Source organism: Pseudonaja textilis, chromosome Z (genome assembly GCF_049901715.1).
Source record: "Pseudonaja textilis isolate UNSWEBS1 chromosome Z, rPseTex1.2, whole genome shotgun sequence".
Taxonomy (NCBI): Eukaryota; Metazoa; Chordata; class Lepidosauria; order Squamata; family Elapidae; genus Pseudonaja; species Pseudonaja textilis.
Genome location: NC_142008.1, coordinates 133928611 through 133945875, shown reverse-complemented (window position 1 = coordinate 133945875; position 17265 = coordinate 133928611). Strand labels below are relative to the sequence as shown.

General features: G+C 40.4%; 1 protein-coding gene and 1 long non-coding RNA gene across 2 annotated transcripts in view; one reads left to right on the top strand and one right to left on the bottom strand.

Annotated features, from left to right (window-relative positions):
* Nucleotides 1-1987: 1987 nt before the first annotated feature.
* LOC148124422 (uncharacterized) lies at nucleotides 1988-11939 on the bottom strand. The gene is made up of 3 exons (XR_015740362.1): nucleotides 11857-11939; nucleotides 7300-7487; nucleotides 1988-3377 (listed from the first exon to the last, which is right to left on the bottom strand). It is a non-coding gene; the product is annotated as an uncharacterized LOC148124422 (long non-coding RNA).
* The window catches only part of SLC17A7 (solute carrier family 17 member 7), a 60405-nt gene continuing 55043 nt past the window's right edge, over nucleotides 11904-17265 (top strand). Inside the window, exon 1 of the mRNA XM_087917860.1 lies at nucleotides 11904-12622. Within this exon, the coding sequence (XP_087773986.1) occupies nucleotides 12561-12622 (62 nt within the window). The 5' untranslated portion in view covers nucleotides 11904-12560. The remainder of the gene's footprint in view (nucleotides 12623-17265) is intronic.

Genomic DNA, 17265 nt, shown 5'->3' with positions numbered 1-17265 from the left:
AAATCATACATTGCAATGTCCTACCTGTCAATGAATACTTCAGCTTCAACCATAACAACACAAGAGCAAACAATAGATACAAACTCAAGGTTAATCACACCAAGCTTGATTGCAGGAAATATGACTTCAGCAACAGAGTGGTCAATGTCTGGAATACTCTACCTGACTCTGTGGTTTCTTCCCCAAACCCCAAAAACTTTAACCTTAGACTGTCTACTATTGACCTCAACCCTTTCCTAAGAGGTCTGTAGGGGGTGTGCATAAGTGCACCAATGTGCCTACCGTCCCTGTCCTATTGTTTCTTTTATATATTTTTTATTTTTCTTATATGTATCCATGTATTCATAACTATGTTTTTACTTATACCTATTATCTTGTAAGCAATTGACAAATAAAAATAAATAAATATATAAAAAATAAAAATACACGAGTGCATGATATTAGGGAGCTTTTTAGTAAATATGTTATTAGGCAAAATGATCTACAGGAATAAAAACAAGCACACGTTGCACATATATATGGAGAAGAACATGAAAATTATAGTGATGTTTGTGCCAGTTTTCTTTAACCCTCCCTGAACAAGTAGGAAATCAATTTTGAGCTGAAACAAGATGGGCCATTTCATTCGTCTTTGCTCTTGTTGCTCGCATCTTTTTTACTGGATGTGCTGGGACTTGAATCCTTGGCCTTTGATATGTAATTTTTGCGTATTTTGCGTATTAGGATATTGGGAGTTTCCATCTCACTTTCTCTTCATTTACAGCTACTATCTCTTCTTTCCAACTTAGAGGCATACAAATACAAATCTCCTCCTGTTCCCTTCTTTATCCATGCTCTTCCCCACTTTTCGTACAGCTTGTTCCATCAGCACATGTCCATCACCACCACCCCCGCCTGCTCCCCTTCACACCGTCTGTCTCTCATTTTCCTTAAAACAGCCTGTTTTCTCTTCCATCCCCTGTTGCTAATGGGAGCTGGAGAGAGATGGGACAGATTTAAATTTTACTACAGATTGCTTTTCCTCTCAATGATTTAGGATGGGAGTCAGATGGCGACCTTAGCCACTTTTTATACTAGCAAGAAGTACAAGCCCAGCTGATTTAAACTCGGTAAAGGAGTTTTTTAAAAAAAATTGTAATGGCTCTCTATTTTATTAACTGGATTTAGAGATTACCCATTTGGTGGTGCAGTGGTTAGAATGCAATTTTGCAGGTTAACTCTGCCCACAGCCTGGAGTTCAATCCTGACGGGGCTTGGGGTTGACTCAGCTTTTCATCCTTCCAAGGTCAATAAAATGAGGACCCAGATTGTTGGGGACAATATGCTGTCATTTTTAAACTGTTCAAAAAGTGCGATAAAGAACTATGAGGTGGTGTACAAGTTTAATTGCTATTGCTATCTCAGTGACTGGGCAGTGTACAGTTAAAAATATAAAGCCATATAAAGTATATATTTCAGCAAAAGGTGGTAGTTAAAACAAGGATAGAATAATTAAAATTAAAATGGCAAGGAGACAGTCTCCAAGGCACTAACAATCCCAGGGTGCTCCCCTGAATACCCCATATGAGTTGGCAGAGTCAAGTCTTCAAACTCTTCTGAAAAGCCAGAAGGCTGGGGGCCTGCCCCACCTGTGGCAGGGATATTATATTTAAGTGAAAATGTTTCAGTGTGGAATCCCTGCATAGCAACATCTATGTGGAAAGTTTAGATTAGGGTTTTCAAAACACTAATATGGTTCAGGAGCATTTCAAGCAGACTTGGCTCCAGTTGAATGGAGATAAAAGAGGTATTAGGAATGCAGAAGACTGGAGAATTAAGGCTAATCCTAATTCTTATTTACAGAATGGGATAGATATCAACCTAGCATTACCTAGGTTGTTTTGGACAATATCTCCTTTAAGCTATTATTGTTAGAGCTGATGGAAGCTGAAATCTAAAATATTCAGAAATCTTCCAATAGCCTGCCCTGGGGTAGGATCATAGGTACTCCTTTCCTCTGGCCTTCATAAAGAATTCCAAGTTATAAATGCTCTGCATTTAGGTAGGGGATAATTCTTCCCTGGATGATAATTTGTCATTTGATGATTGAGTCACAAATGGGACTTGAGTCCTTGTGTAAGAAAATGTCAATATTTTTCCAGAACCAGTATAATATATACAGTGGAATCAAGTGAATGTACATCTACAGATTAGACCCATGAGCATAGATGTCTTGTACAATAGATCTTTATAGGAAAAAGGCCCGTGTCTAATCACCAGCATGGACAGAGATTGGGAAGGAGAGGTTAGAAAAGATTTCTCCATGGAAAGGCTTTGCTAAAACTAGATTGGGTGTAAATCTGAGCTTGTCACAGCAATACTGAATGGATAAATAATTGGATCTAATAGAAGAATATTCCAATAAGGCTCAGTTCTGCTTAAGCCAGTGTTTCTCAACCTTGGCAATGTTAAGATGTGTGGATGTCAACTTCCATGCTGGCTAGGGACTTCTGGGAGTTGACGTCCAAGGTTGCCAAGGTTGAGAAACGCAGGTCTAAGCAGTTTGAAACATTAACTAACCATTGCAAAACATTAGGAAATTGGGTGAATGTAACCCCTGTATCTAGTAAAGGATGGTTTATAGTTTACTGTACCTTTCTCCAGATGTTCTTACAGCATGGTTATAAGGCCAAGAATTCTGAGTATTCCTGCTCAGTATTCCTACTATCTGGAAGACACTCAAGTTGGAGAAGATTTATCATGTTGAGTATGCACTGACACTCCCAGTTGAACCAGTGGAGGGTCAGTGCATTGTATGAATACATACTAACGATCCTGGACAAGCTTCAAATATGGACAGATGTCTGTCATAGCTTTGTTCTCCCCACCCCGATTCTTTCATCAAAGCAAACAGGGTGGAAGGAGGGAGAGGAGGAATGATGTTGCTCTAGCATTGCAAAAATGACAAGGGATCTGCCTTCTCCCCCATGCTATCCTCTGCCAACACTACTTTCACTATGAATACATTTACATCTTATTAATGCATATGCTGTATCTCACGTTGTGGGGCATTTTCTTTACCCTGCTGAGTTACTTGCTAATTACTTGGAGAGGTGTCTGGGATCTTGAGAAGGAGCAAATGGCTGGCCTAGAGGTTCTCTGGTTCAGAAAATGGGGTTGGTTGTTTGAGGTAATTTTTCTCCCTTAAGAAGCAAAAGAGCATCTGTTCCTTGACTCCTGTGCACAGCATCCCCCAACCTGCATCTCCAGATTGAACTGAACTTCCACTACTACAGTTCTCAGATTGGATGGTTTTCTTTTGGCTCTGATGTTGCCTCCGATGCCTCATGCTGGCTCATAGCACCACATGCTGAAAGATGCTAAGTTGGAAAGTCCGCCTAATAGTGAGAAGGGCGTGAAAGACTAAGGCCACGTCAGGTTCCAATTAGCAGTGATGATGTTATTTAGTTTGGGTAATAAAATGTCTGCAAGAAAATAACCAAGCTCAGAGAGCACCAAGGACCCCTCAAGCCATAATTAAACAGATTTATTGCTCATGCCTTTACACAAAAAGCTAATCGACTAACAGCTAGCAGTCTGTTAGCACTAGATCAGGGTTAATTGAATGAAAAAGGGGTTGGACTTAGTCCATTGGTGGCTACATAGTGATTCTAGGCTGATCCCTCTTTTGACTCCACCCCCAGCCTCTGCCATTATACAAGAATGCAATTGCTCACACTCTGGCCCTTACCATTGTGGGCTTTAATGGAGAGAGGAGCCAATGCCAATCTTAAATCTGTCAATTTCTAATAATTTAAGTTTTCTACAGATAGTCCTTGCTTAACGACTGGTCCCTTAGCAACCAAAACTCTGTACTAATGACCCGATTTTGAAGTTCCAAAGGCTATACAATCCCTACCCAATACTTATTTCGTCAAGAGATTGCATTTTAGATGCTTGGCAACTGGCTCATGTTTACAGCCATATGCAGCATCCTGTGGTGACGTGACCACAATTTCCAGTGTTTTTTGCCAGTTTTCCGAGTTTATTTTTGGTTTCCAGTAAACTGGGTATAATTGATTCATTTAACAACCATGGTGCTTGTTCAATGACCATGATGTACACTTAACAACCATATAAAATGGATGGGTCACATGGTAGCCCTTCTGAACAACTCTCATGTTATGGCCTTAATTCCAAGCTTCGATAAGGTCATAATGTCAAGGATTGTCTGTATTGCCATATCTGGGAAGATGATTTGTGTTTGCAAGCGATTCCGTTGAAGGGCAGGTAAGAGAGTCTGTAAATATTCTCAGCTCACAGACATCTCTGCATCACCTCAATTCCCAAGACTGCAGGGTGTTGTCAATTTGTTCAAGTACATTCTTGCCTATGCTTTGTGCAGCTAGTGGCATTTCCTCACTGAGAAACTGCTCATTGTTTGCACCACTTCCACACTCATTCTACCCTTCCTGCTGATTTCTGAAACAGGAGCGGGCAGGAGGGAGGGTACAATGAGGATGATGAGTCTGGCTGTGGGACTCAGTTTGGTGTCCCTTTAAACATTTATGGGCCCACAAAGCTACTCAGGAGGAGGTGACAAGCCGCCTGGGAAAGCCAAGGGAAATAATCAAAACCATAAAAAAGCAAACTGGACGTGTGATGCGATACTGAGAAATATACGGCACACTTCACTTAATCCTCCAAAGAAAAACTGAAAGCAAACGAGGTCCAAGCAGAAGAAGAACACTATGGCTTCAAAACCTAAGGGATTGGTTTGGACAAAATTCAGCAGCACTTTTTGGTGCAGCTGTTGATAAAAATAGGATCACCAACATGATCACCAACGTCCGATGATAGATATGGTGGTGGCAGTGGCAGTGGCAGTGGCAGTGGCAGTGGCAGTGGCAGAAGAGAAAGAAGGAGAAGGAGAAGGAGAAGGAGAAGGAGAAGGAGAAGGAGAAGGAGAAGAAGAAGAAGAAGAAGAAGAAGAAGAAGAAGAAGAAGAAGAAGAAGAAGAAGAAGAAGAAGAAGAAGAAGAAGAAGAAGAAGAAGAAGAAGAAGAGGAAGAAGAAAGCTATTCAGTCTTTTGTAGGGGCTTCATGATGTAAGGGGGATTCTTAATTGACTTGAAAATCAGGCAGGTTATACAGATAATCTTCAACTTACAACCACAGTTGAGGCAAAAATTTCTGTTGTTAAGTGAGACATTAGTTAAGTGAGTTTTCCCCCATTTTATGACCTTTCTTACCACAGTTGTTTAAGTGAATCACTGCAGTTGTTAAGTTAGTCACCTGGTTTTTAAGTGACTCTAGCTTCCCCATTGACTTTGTTTGTCAGAAGTTTGCAAAAGGGGATCACATGCTCAGCCGCAGTCATAAGTACCAACCAGTTGCCAAGCAACTGAAGTTTGATCACATGAGCATGAGGATGTTTCAAAGGTTGTAACTGTGAAAAATGGTGGTAATTCACTTTTTTCAGTGCCGTTGTAAAATTGAATGGTCACTAAATGAACTATTCTAAGTCAAGGACTACCTGTACAAGCCAGTTGGCAACTGTCCAAATTTTCATCATGTGACTACAACGTGATCATGTGATTGTTTTTCAATGCTAATGTGAAAAATGGTCATAACTCACTTTTTTTCCTGTGCCATTGTATTTCAAATGGTCACTAAAAATGGTTGTAAGTCGAGGACTATCTGTAATTAATTTCTAGGATACAGGTAATCTTTCACTTACAACTATTTTGTAAGTTACAAGGCACTGAAAAAAACTGACTTACAACCCGTCATCGCTGTTATGCAGTTGCAGCATCCCAGGGTCATGTGACTGTCATTTGTAACCTTCCCAAGTAGCTTCCAACAAACAAAATCATTGGGGGAAGCCAGATTCACTTAATCTTTGTGTGGTTCACTTAACAACTGCAACAATTCACTTAACAATCATGGCAAAAAAATGCAATAAAACCAGACACAACTCACTTAATAACCGCCTTGCTTAGCAATGGAAATTCTGGTCCCAACTGCGATTTTGAGTTAAGTGTTTTTTTTACTTCAGCAACTTGTGCTGAAGTTGTGTGGACTTCAACTCCCAGAATTCCTCAGCTAAGCATGTTGACATGAATCCTGGGAGTTGAAATCCATAGAACTACTGAAATTGGAAAGCAGCCTTCTAGGACACAAGACTGCCGTGGGAGTCCATTCAAGCACCATTGCTTTTTGGAGAAGCCCAGAAACCGAAGTCTCCAATCCAGCTCCTATTAAGCGGGTCACAATATGGTAGAAGGATAGAATGGAAACTCTGCATGTCAAAAGTCCCAGGGAACCACTGAAAAGGCTCAAGTAGTGGCCGATAGGCAACACGATTGGGTAGCGAGCTGTTGCTAGATAGAGCCGGCCATGCAGGGCCTGAGGAATAAATATGCTGGGGATTTGGCACCCCCACCAATTCACATTTGACAGTTTCCCAGGGTTCATTCCCATTTCACAGTTAGCAGAATGGTTCATTACATTTTGGCTTAGTGCCTCTGTTCTCTCTGTGATTCAGCGTAAGGGCAAATGTTGAAGTATCATGACCCCTTGCAATTAAAATGAATTCATGCAAAAATCACCTCCAACACGAATAAAGTTAATCTTTTATTTTGAGCCTCAGGCAAGAAATAAATATTCCCCTTACTTTTATAATTAAATTATACTCTATACATGTGATCCTGGACTTACCACCACAATTCAGCCCAAATTTTCTGTTGGTAAGTGAAACATTTGTTAATGAATTTTCCCCCTTTCGTGACCTTTCTTGCCACAGTCGTTAAGTGAATCACTGCAGTTATTAAGTTAATAATATGATTGTTAAGTGAATCTGGCTTTCCCTTGACTTTGCTTGTCAAAGGTCACTAAAGGAGATCATATAACCCTGGGACATTGCAACCATCATAAATATGAATCTGTTCCCAAAAGTCTGAATTTTGATTGTGTGATCATGGGGTTGCTGCAACAGTCATGTGAAAAATGTTCATAAGTCACTTTTTTCAGTGCCATTGTAACTTTGAATGGCTACCAAATGAACTTTTATAAGTCAAGGACTACCTGTTTATCACAAATTATCAAAAATTGTGATACCAAAGTGCACGTTCTACACAGGCTTAGCAAGGAGCAAAGGACTGATTTTATTCTTTCTTCCATTTCTTGTACCCACCACAAAATTGGGGTTTAAAAAGAAATAGAGCATGATTGGAGAATCAGCCCTCTGAGGATAATGGAAAGTGTAGTCTAATACAACTAGAAGGCCCAAGATGGATGGAATAAACAGAATAAGTCTCACCTGGGTTAAGCAATTTTTTTCCTCTTCACTTGTTCCCAAGGCTGTTTTGTCCCTCGGCCTTTGCTTTGCTCCTACCTAACACCATCTGCGTCCTGTTGGGTCTCTCTTCCAAAATCACATTTCACCTTCACCACTGCCAACTCCCTGACCGCCTGTGACTCAGCTGACAGCTGGTCTGTCCCCCGAGTCTGGAAAGAGAAAGAAATGAGCCAATCTAGCACAAACTCTGACACATTCCTGCCACTTTGGCCTGCCTCTTTGCTTCCTGTTTCACAACTAAAACGAGGCTTTCGGCTCCAGCACATGGAGCTGAATTATGCTTAGTGCTTTGTTGGAGTCTCAGGTTCCATGGGATCAGTTTGCTAGCCTCAGAAGTGAAGCTATCAGCTGATTTTTAAAACAGTCTCTGGCTTCTATTGGGTAAGAAAAGGATAGGTGGATGGATGGATGGATGGATGTCTGCCACAGGAATGGCTATGGGGTAATTGATAAAAGCAGCATTACACCTGTGCAATACAAGCTCCTCCAATTTTGTACATAGATCATGACACTCCATACTTGTAAGAAAGCAGAGGATCTTTGAGGCCCTAGAACAATGCCTCCCAATGCCTCTACAAAATGGATGTAGATCCAATACAATACAGCTTGTATTGTATTGGTGCAATGCTGCTTTTTTCAATTACTCCACACCCATTCCTGTGGCAGATATCCATCCATCATCCATCTATCCATCCATCCATCCAACCATTTTGATTTGGGTGAAAGGACTACAGGTGCCAATAGATGATTGATTGGTTGATTGAAATGTATACCTAAACACACACATGCACATATACACATTTACATACACTGCCTTTGTCAGGCTTCAAAAATCAAGAAGGACACACTGAATTAGTGCTAAGCAGTTTCCTTTATTGTTCCTCACCTGTAGGAAAGAGCAAACTACTTGCATCACCAAAGATGTACTCTGAAAATTCCGAGGGAGGAGCTGTCTTGACTGGCTTCCTCCCAACCTAACTATCTAAACTTTGCTGTCCCTTGATCCTCCTCCCTCCTAGGAATCTATTCTACACTCCACCAATCCCTGAAGACACCTATTTTAGGCTTACATATTCAGGTTGCCAGTTGAGGCATTATTAATTAGATTTCTTAAGGCCACTCAACTCTACCCCCACCCCCAAAAAAAACCTTTTGTTTAATACTGTTTTTATTTAATACATCACAATTTATTAAAGCTCTGGCTACAAAAAACCCCAATGCCAGAAACTGTGGTTTAAAATTAATATTTCTGAGTGTATACCATACACCAAACCAAGCAAGCAAATAGTATTATGACCTACATGGATGAATCTATATTAAAAGATAAAGATAAGCTAAAGTTGAGTTCAGCTTTTGATAACTTTTCCATATAATTTTCTTGGCAGCAATAATGAAGTGGGTTGCTATTTTTTCCCCAGGATGTTTTTATGACTTTCCAATCTATTGCATCTCATTCACTTATTATGCTGAAATCCATACAATCCAATTACCAACATATAATCTGCGCCTTCCGCAGCATATTAGTTCCTTTCCCTTGGAGGGGGAAAAAACCTAAAACATTTGCAATTTGGGTTGTCTGATTTAGCCAAAACAAAAAGTGAGGAAGGACATAATGAAGGTGTATAACATGATGGGAAAAGTGGATAGAGAGAAGAGATTGTCTATCCTTACAATGTTTCTCAACCTTAGCAACATCAAAATAGGTGGATCTCAACCCATACTAGCTGGAGAATTCTGGGAGTTCAAGTCCACACATTTTAATATTGCTAACATTGAGAAACTCTGCTTTAAAACACCAGGGCTAGGAATCATTCAGTGAAGCTTTATTCAGTGAAGATTGAAGGATTAAAAGAAGACAAAAGAAAGCACAGTATTCACATAATGTATAATTAGCCTGTAGAATTCATCCCTTACTTGCCATAGTGATACATTCTGATTTGGATGGTTTTAGGGGGAACTGAATAAATTTTCAGACGTTCTATTCATTTTGAACATTCCATGCCACCTTTGTAATGGAGTCAGCATCTCTTCCAGGATGTGAAGAATGATTATGGGAGAGTCTCCATCTCCAGCTTGCAAGTACTTTGGAAACATCTGGTTGGCTACTGTCAGAAAGAAAATGCTGGAATAAAATGGCCTTGCCCCTGATCCAGAAGGACTGTTGTCAATACCAGAATTCCAGAATTTATTATTCCAGAATTTTCTTTCTCACAGTGGCCAAACAGATGTTTCCAAAGTACTTGCAACCTGGAGATGGAGAAGTACTATATATAGTATTTCTTACACACACACACACACACACACACACACACACACACACACACTATATTTTATATATGTATATATGTGTAAATTCTCTAAGTATGGCTGGAAAGTGCTGAATTAATTAAAACTATTTTCTTCATTACTAAAAGAGTGTTAAGGAAAGTAGAAGTCTTACAAATTACTGGTGCCTTTAAGGTTTCTCAGCTGACTGTTAAGGATGAGAGAGTCAATGAAAAGAGGATTTGCTGTTATAATGGTCATCAAAACACATTTGCACTGGAGACAGGAGTGCAAACTGTAAGCAAGAATTAAACAATGGCATTTACTTCCAAGTAAGTGGTCATAAGTCACTATTAGTATAATGTAAATAATTAATAAAATATTACCACCCATTCATCTTATTCCCTTATTCTTCAGCTTGGAAGGATCTCAAAGCAACTTACATACACCATTTGTCTTTAATAAAAAAAATATGTAGGAAAAATAATTAGTTGTAACTAGGAAACCTAAAAGCAGAAAACTTCTCAATATGACCATTGCTGCTTATCTTTCTGGTAAAAGTTTGCATGTCTGCATTCATTTGCATAGGTTGTATATATCCAGCCGGATGAATTTAAAAACACTTCATTTTTTTTTGTTCTCTGTATAATGTAGAAAGCCAAATCAATGCTCTTTAATAATATTATATATTTTGGGAAGAATGCCACTACATTCAAAAAGAGCCATTTTTCATTTGATATTTTTATGTTATTAACAAGATTTTTGTGGAACTGAATCAATTCATCAAGTAAAGTTGTAGCAATAATTGATTTCCCATTTCTGGAATTGTTTGATCATTTACTAAATATGTTGATACAGAAACTAGCAAATTAAAATGTTTATAATTGCAATTCTTCTCAACCCCCCCACCCCCCAACTTTATGTGGAATAAATATATTTAAACTAACTGAATATTGGTATAAAATGAGATAATTCTACAGATGCCACAACAACAAAACTAACATAACATCTTGTAGAAGATGAGCCACAGCAGCCTTTTTTTAAATTCTCCAGATGTTTTGTACTGTAGCTCTCATCACTTTGAAGTTACGGTATATCTGAATGATGGATGTTCAACACAACTGGAGGAGACCATGTTGGGATGGCTGCCTTTGGGAAATACAGACAGTGTGCAACAATCAAAAACAGGTTTTCATAGAACGTAAGAATGCAGAATCGGGAAATAAATGGCTCTTCCTTCTGAACTGGAGGCATAGGATTTTGGTATCAAGACAGATTATCTACCTCTCTTTTGACTCTACGCCCATGTTTCTTAACCGTGGCAACAATTTAAAGTTCACAAGACTGAGAAACACTGCTCTAGACTGCTTTGGAGCATTTGGTTTCTCATGGCTGATGTGATATGACAGCCTATCAAAAGGACAAGAAGAGCATCATCCCAAGTGAGTGGAGTCTCCTGCACATTATTCCACGCTCCAGCCCTGATCATGAATGAGTACTGATGCCTCATGGGGATGGGGCCCTGTTTCACTGCTTTCTTGAAGTTTTTGCTTACATTTGGATGTGGGAGAGAGAACCCTCTGCCATCCACCTGTTCCCAATTTCCAGGGGCTGCAAAATGGAAATTTTTGCCTCTCCACCCCAATTTTTGCCTCCTTTTCTCTTTTCTTTACTCCTGCCTTGCCCCTGCTCCCCCCGACTGCTGTGACTGTGTTCCACCCAATCCCAGCTTCTTCCTCTCTCAGCTTAATTCAGTACTTTTGAAAGATTAATGACTCTGAGCTGCTTACTCGGCCTTCTCTTGGGACATGGCCGCAACTTGCAAGGAAGTCTTGCATCCTGCCCAACCTTCTCTTCTCTTTTCTGTTCTCCTCTCTTCTTCTCTTCTCTCCTCTCCTCTTCACCTCCCCGCCCCTTCTCCCCTTCTTTTTTCATCTTCATCGTTTCGGCAGACTGCAATCCAGACTTCAGTCTAAAAAAGTTGCCACTTCTGTTCATTATATTCATTTTTCTTCCTTCCAACACTTCTCACTTGCTGCTTTCCCGTTCCTTTTTCTTTCTTTTCTTTTGGTATCCTTTCCGTACCCAGAATCTCTTGCCCCGCTTTCGGAACCTCGGTTTTTATACTCACAACCCTCCTTCCCCATTCGCTGCCTTTCATTTTCCCATCCATGATCCATCCCCCCCACACACCCCTCTAATCTCTTCTATGCGCCCGCCACCCCCTCCCCACTGGACACACACACAGCTCACACAGGTCGCGCGATTCCCTTAATCTCACACCGGGCGCTGTCGCGCGCTCTCACGTCGCTCTCCGTGGTGCTGAAACCCCAATCTTGGGCGGCGACCCTGTTTTCGGGACAGGGAAAGTTCGCGCCGACGCTCCGAGTCAGCCCTGGCGCCCCCAGCCGACGCTTCCGTAAACCTCTTGCCGGAGACTGACCCCCCTAGTGGTTAGGTGCCTGCGGAAGCGCGGGGAGAGAGTGGGACCCTCCGCAGCGTCCCACGCAGGGCGCGGGCACTAGTGCGCGGTGGCAGAGCTGCCCCCATGACGCTTCAGGCCGTGTTGGTGGATTGGGCAGGGCGCCAGGCGGCAGCGCCGTTGATGGTCGTATCCCCACGCACCGCTTTTCAAGTTGGCAGATCTCGAGGGTCCTAGAGAAAATCGAGAGACCGGTGGAGAGAAGGGGAAGAAGAGAAGAGCTAGAAAGGGAAAGAGTAGGCAAGAAAAGAACGAAAATCGAGGGAAGAGGGAAAGAAGCTCACGAAACGAGAAAAAGAAAGGCATCAGGCGAGAGGAACGGGTTGAGATCGCTGTGCAACCCCGTCTCTCCCCAAGAAGCTTTCCTGATGTGGCGGAGTCTTTAACTGTTCGAGTCTCCAAAAGTGACAGTGGGAAAGGAGTGGGGCAGGGAGATCCCCGCGCTTCTTTCTTTTAACCAAGGGAGCAAAACGCCATGGAGTTTCGAAAAGAAGAGTTTAAGAAGTTGGCTGGAAGGACCTTGGGGCAGATAAACAGGTAAGAATTCGACTCTGCCTGCCTGCTTTCTTTTCTCTCTTTGAAGCCGCAAACAGATTTTTTTTTTGGGGGGTGTTATAACAAAGTTTACTGCCATCTAGGTAAGAGAGAAATAAAGGGGTCTTAATCCTAAACTGTAACTATTCAAAATAGTACATGTAAATGTTCTACCTTTTAATTGAATTGAAGGGTAAACTGGAACTGAGAATGGGGTAGGTGGGTTGCAAGAGGTTACAACTGTCATAAGCAATGTCCACAATTTACACATCCTTGTATCTTCAGTTACTCACTTATACCTTATGCACATTTTCCATCTTGGAGGCTGAACTGAAGCAGATACACATGCACTAGCACAGTCTTTAAAGTAATGCTGTCCTACTCAATGTTGTTGCTGTATTTCTTGTATATTCTCACAACAATCACCAATCTTGCCTCATCCTAACTTTCCAGGTCTGAAAAATATAGTCTCCTGTTAATGGATTCATTCCCACTAGATAGTTCCTGGAGGGGGGAGGATGGAGGTTAAATTCAGGTCAGTTCTCTACCTCACTGGAATGTTGTGTGCAAGTCAAGGGATTGTGGGAATTATATATGACCTCCTGATTTAATTAGGTGGAATTAAAATATCTAAGCCACATATAATTGCATATTTATCTGAGAGCTCAGCTACTGGAGGTCAACAATGATAAAGTAACATTCTCGCACAGCACAATATATATTTTCCAGCAGTTTTTCATACGTGCACTCAAGACCACAAATTGCTTTCTTTTTCATTCCATTTTTACTTTATTTTTTTCCATGTGCGCCCCTGCTTAGAGAATCCACTTTCTATCTAAGTTATTTTTAAAAAAAAATCTCCTTTGCTCTATAGCCAGATGGAACCTCTTGGCTACAAACCTGAACACTTCAGTTTATCTTGTATCACTGTGTTTGCATGCTTCAAATGCACAGGGAAATCATTTTTTTAGTTCTACAAGTCACATTTAAACTATTTTATATCTCTCCTTGCTCCTATCTTCAGTATTTTAGCATTTACCAAACATTATATGTTTGGTCACCTAAATGTGATGATGAGAGAAGTAACCACGAAAAGAACAAGAGAAGCGAAATATTTCTATTTTTAACCTTCATCTATCCATTTCTCTACCCCAACCCCATACAATAACGTTTCCACCACTCAGCATTACTATTTCTGCTGCCACCACTATGATACATCCATAGACTTCCCAATATATCAAAATCTTTTTATGGGCTGAATATTATATTTTCACTTATTTTATTAAATTTGCTCAGCCTTGTATCATCCCAGAGAATGATTTTGCAAGCAGAGGATGGGTTTTAAAATAGTAAGGGGTGACGAGCTTGTTAAATTCATACTAGTTTCTTCATCATACTGGGAAATTAATGTTTGAATGCTAACCCATTGAGATCAAATTCTCAACAATCTAAGTCTTAAGAAAAAACAAGATTTTGGATAGCCATGATCAAAACAGCCCAATTCCCATGAAGGCAAACCCAATATAGGATATCATATTCCTCTAGGAATGGCTCATCAGCTATAATCCAAACCTCTCCACACCCACTCTACTTCCCAAGCAAGGCCTTCTAAAGTTCTAGGAGGTCAAACAAGGCTCCGGTCAATGCAGCTGAGAAGATCATTGCTATTTAAAAATAAACAAAGCCAAGCAAAGAAAAGCTAAAATAAAAATCCCAGCCCACCATAGAGATACATTGGGAGGAGTCTGACTGCCACAGCAAAATTGCTTTACGTAATTGGCATGGATTCCAGTTTGAAATATGCACCGTCATGGTAGAACATAAAATATTCACCGGAGTTATAAGTGGCTAGAGAGCTCTCTCTCTCTATCTCTCCCTCTCTCCCCCGCCCCATTTCTAGAAGTATATTTAAACTCACAAGGACGTATACTTCTTCCCATAACTCTTGTTGTGTATGACTAAAATGGATAGTTAGGCAGACAACAAAATATCCCTCCTGCAAATATGGTTCCCTGGAGACAACATAAAGATTTGTAAGACATCTTTATGAATGCATAAGAATTCGGAGTACCCAGTTCAATGAAATTAATCAGGCTCACCCTCAGCATCTAGAACATCCTTTGCTGTTAAAAGAAAGAAACCGAAGCCAGGTTTCTAAGCGAAATTTGAAAAACAAGAGATAGAACTTTAGAATGCCAGGAAAAGATTAAATAAGGCCGGTAGAGCGCCATTCCTAGTAGCAGAAATGGATTAAATAATAGAAAAGATATGCAAATGTGTTTCTTTTGCATAATTTATTCAGGTGCAGAACCTGTTTCCCTTCAGGCTGAATTTGGATTGTCCCAGGATGGTTCCAAGTCCTAAATATCTGCATACATGGATATCATCTCTTTATAAACAGCTTTTGAACTCCAGGACTGATCAATGGTCTACTTCTTAAAGAAACCAGGGCATAGGGCAGAGCCACAGCTGATGTTGGCGTCCACACAAGATGTGTGTATTCTGACTCAGAAACAGCCATTAATGTGATCCATAGTGACAAAGACAGTATGGAGCCTCCAAAGGAATGATGGGCAGCCAATCCTGATATGCTTTTCCGCACCTTTGCTTAAAACTGGGGAGGGGAGATGGAGGGATGACTGTAAATTCCTCATGAATATTCAGCTTTCAGGCCAAGCATGGCCATAAATTTCAACACTAAAACCTGTGTTCAGATACTTATTTAACAGCAGAAACTAACAGATATGATAGAGCTAAATTGTTTAACTGAAAATAAGATAGAAGAGCATCTGATTTTTACCTGTTACCTGTTCTATTCTATTCTATTCTATTCTATTCTATTCTATTCTATTCTATTCTATTCTATTCTATTCAGAATAGAATAGAATAGAAGAGTTGGAAAGGACCTTGGAGGTCTTCTAGTCCAACCCCCTGCCTAGGCAGGAAATCCCATACCATTTCAGACAAATGGTTGTCCAATCTCTTCTTAAAAACTTTCAGTGATGGAGCATCCACAACTTCTGGAGGCAGGTCGTTCCAGTGATTAATTGTTCTAACTGTCAGGAAATTTCTCCTTAGTTCAAAGTTGCTTCTCTCCTTGATGAGTTTCCGCCCATTGCTTCTTCCCCTGCCTTCAGAAGTTTTGGAGAATAGATTGACTTCCTTTTCTTTGTGGCAACCCTTGAGATATTGGAACACTGCTACCATATCTCCCCTAGAACTTTCTTTCATCAGACTGGACATACCCAGTTCCAGCAACCTTTCTTTATATGTTTTAGCCTCCAGTCCCCTAATCATCTTTCTTGCTCTTCTCTGCACTCTTTCTAGAGTGTCAACATCTTTTTTTACATCATAATGACCAAAACTGGATGCAGTATTCCAAGTGTAGCTTTCCAAGGCATTATGAAGTGGTATTAACACTTCATGTGATCTTGATTCTTTCCCTCTGTTTATGCAGCCTAGAACTGTGTTGGCTTTTTTGGCAGCTGCAGCACACTGCTGGCTCATATTTAAGTGATTGTCCACTAGGACTCCAAGAACTCTCTCACAATTACTACTCTTGAGCAAGGTGAGACATGCTAAGTGATAATTTAGCTCTCTGGGCCTAGCATGTTATATGAACAAAGCAATTGCATTTTTGTTAACTGGATTTAAGGTTTATTGCATGACTTCATCCTCCGTATCCTGCAAATAAGTTTTATTTTACTGCTGTCTCTTAGCCATTTCTTAAATATGTTCCTCAGAGAGACAGATTGAAGAGAAAGAAAGTTAACATGAAGAAAGAGCCTTCAGTCCTCAACACTCCCATGCCAGTCAAGGACTTTATATTATCTAGATCCATGCGGCCCATGCTTGATGAGTCTTGAAGGACACTTTCTTTCACCAGAGATTGACATTGAAGTCTCCAGGCTAACGGGGGAAATCCCAGTTTTGCTTTACCTTCTTACTCTTCCCCTTGTTCACCACCCTCTACACGTGTGCAACCAGGGATGTACATGGGTGGAGTGCAATGGAAGAGAAGAGTGAATGGACAGTAAATGGGCAACAGTGACATGGTGAAGAGGAGGAAGACATTCAGAAAGAGAAGGGAAGATACATTTGAAGGAATCTTCTCCAACATTGTAATACTGGAGTTAGATAATAAAGCAACAATTGCTTAGTAGAATTGTCTTTGAAGACCAATCACCAGAATTTGGGTGACTAGAAAAAAAAATCTTTATTTGCAGTATGGCTATCATTTTCTGGTTTATATTTTGTATTTAGGTCATAGTAGTCCAGGCTTGCTTGGGCAATACTGAGTGAAGAAGAATTGTTTTGGGCCACATATAAAATATACAATAATCAAATCAAATCAAACATTTATTGTCAATGCACAGCATGTGTATATAAATAACAAACTTCCTTTATTTTCTAATGTTTTATTATCTTGTGGGGCCACGTTACTCGCTGTATAGGGCCACATGTGACCCATGGGCTGCAGATTGGATGTACCTGATTTAGGTAATAAACGCAAAATATCTTTGTATAGGAGGCTTTTGATTTCATAATATCACCTCTCCTTCAACCAAACATTTCCATTTTGTTTTTTACAGAATTGTGTCCCTCTCTAGTTGTCCTGAGGACTTGGGTATATTTGATTTTTTTTT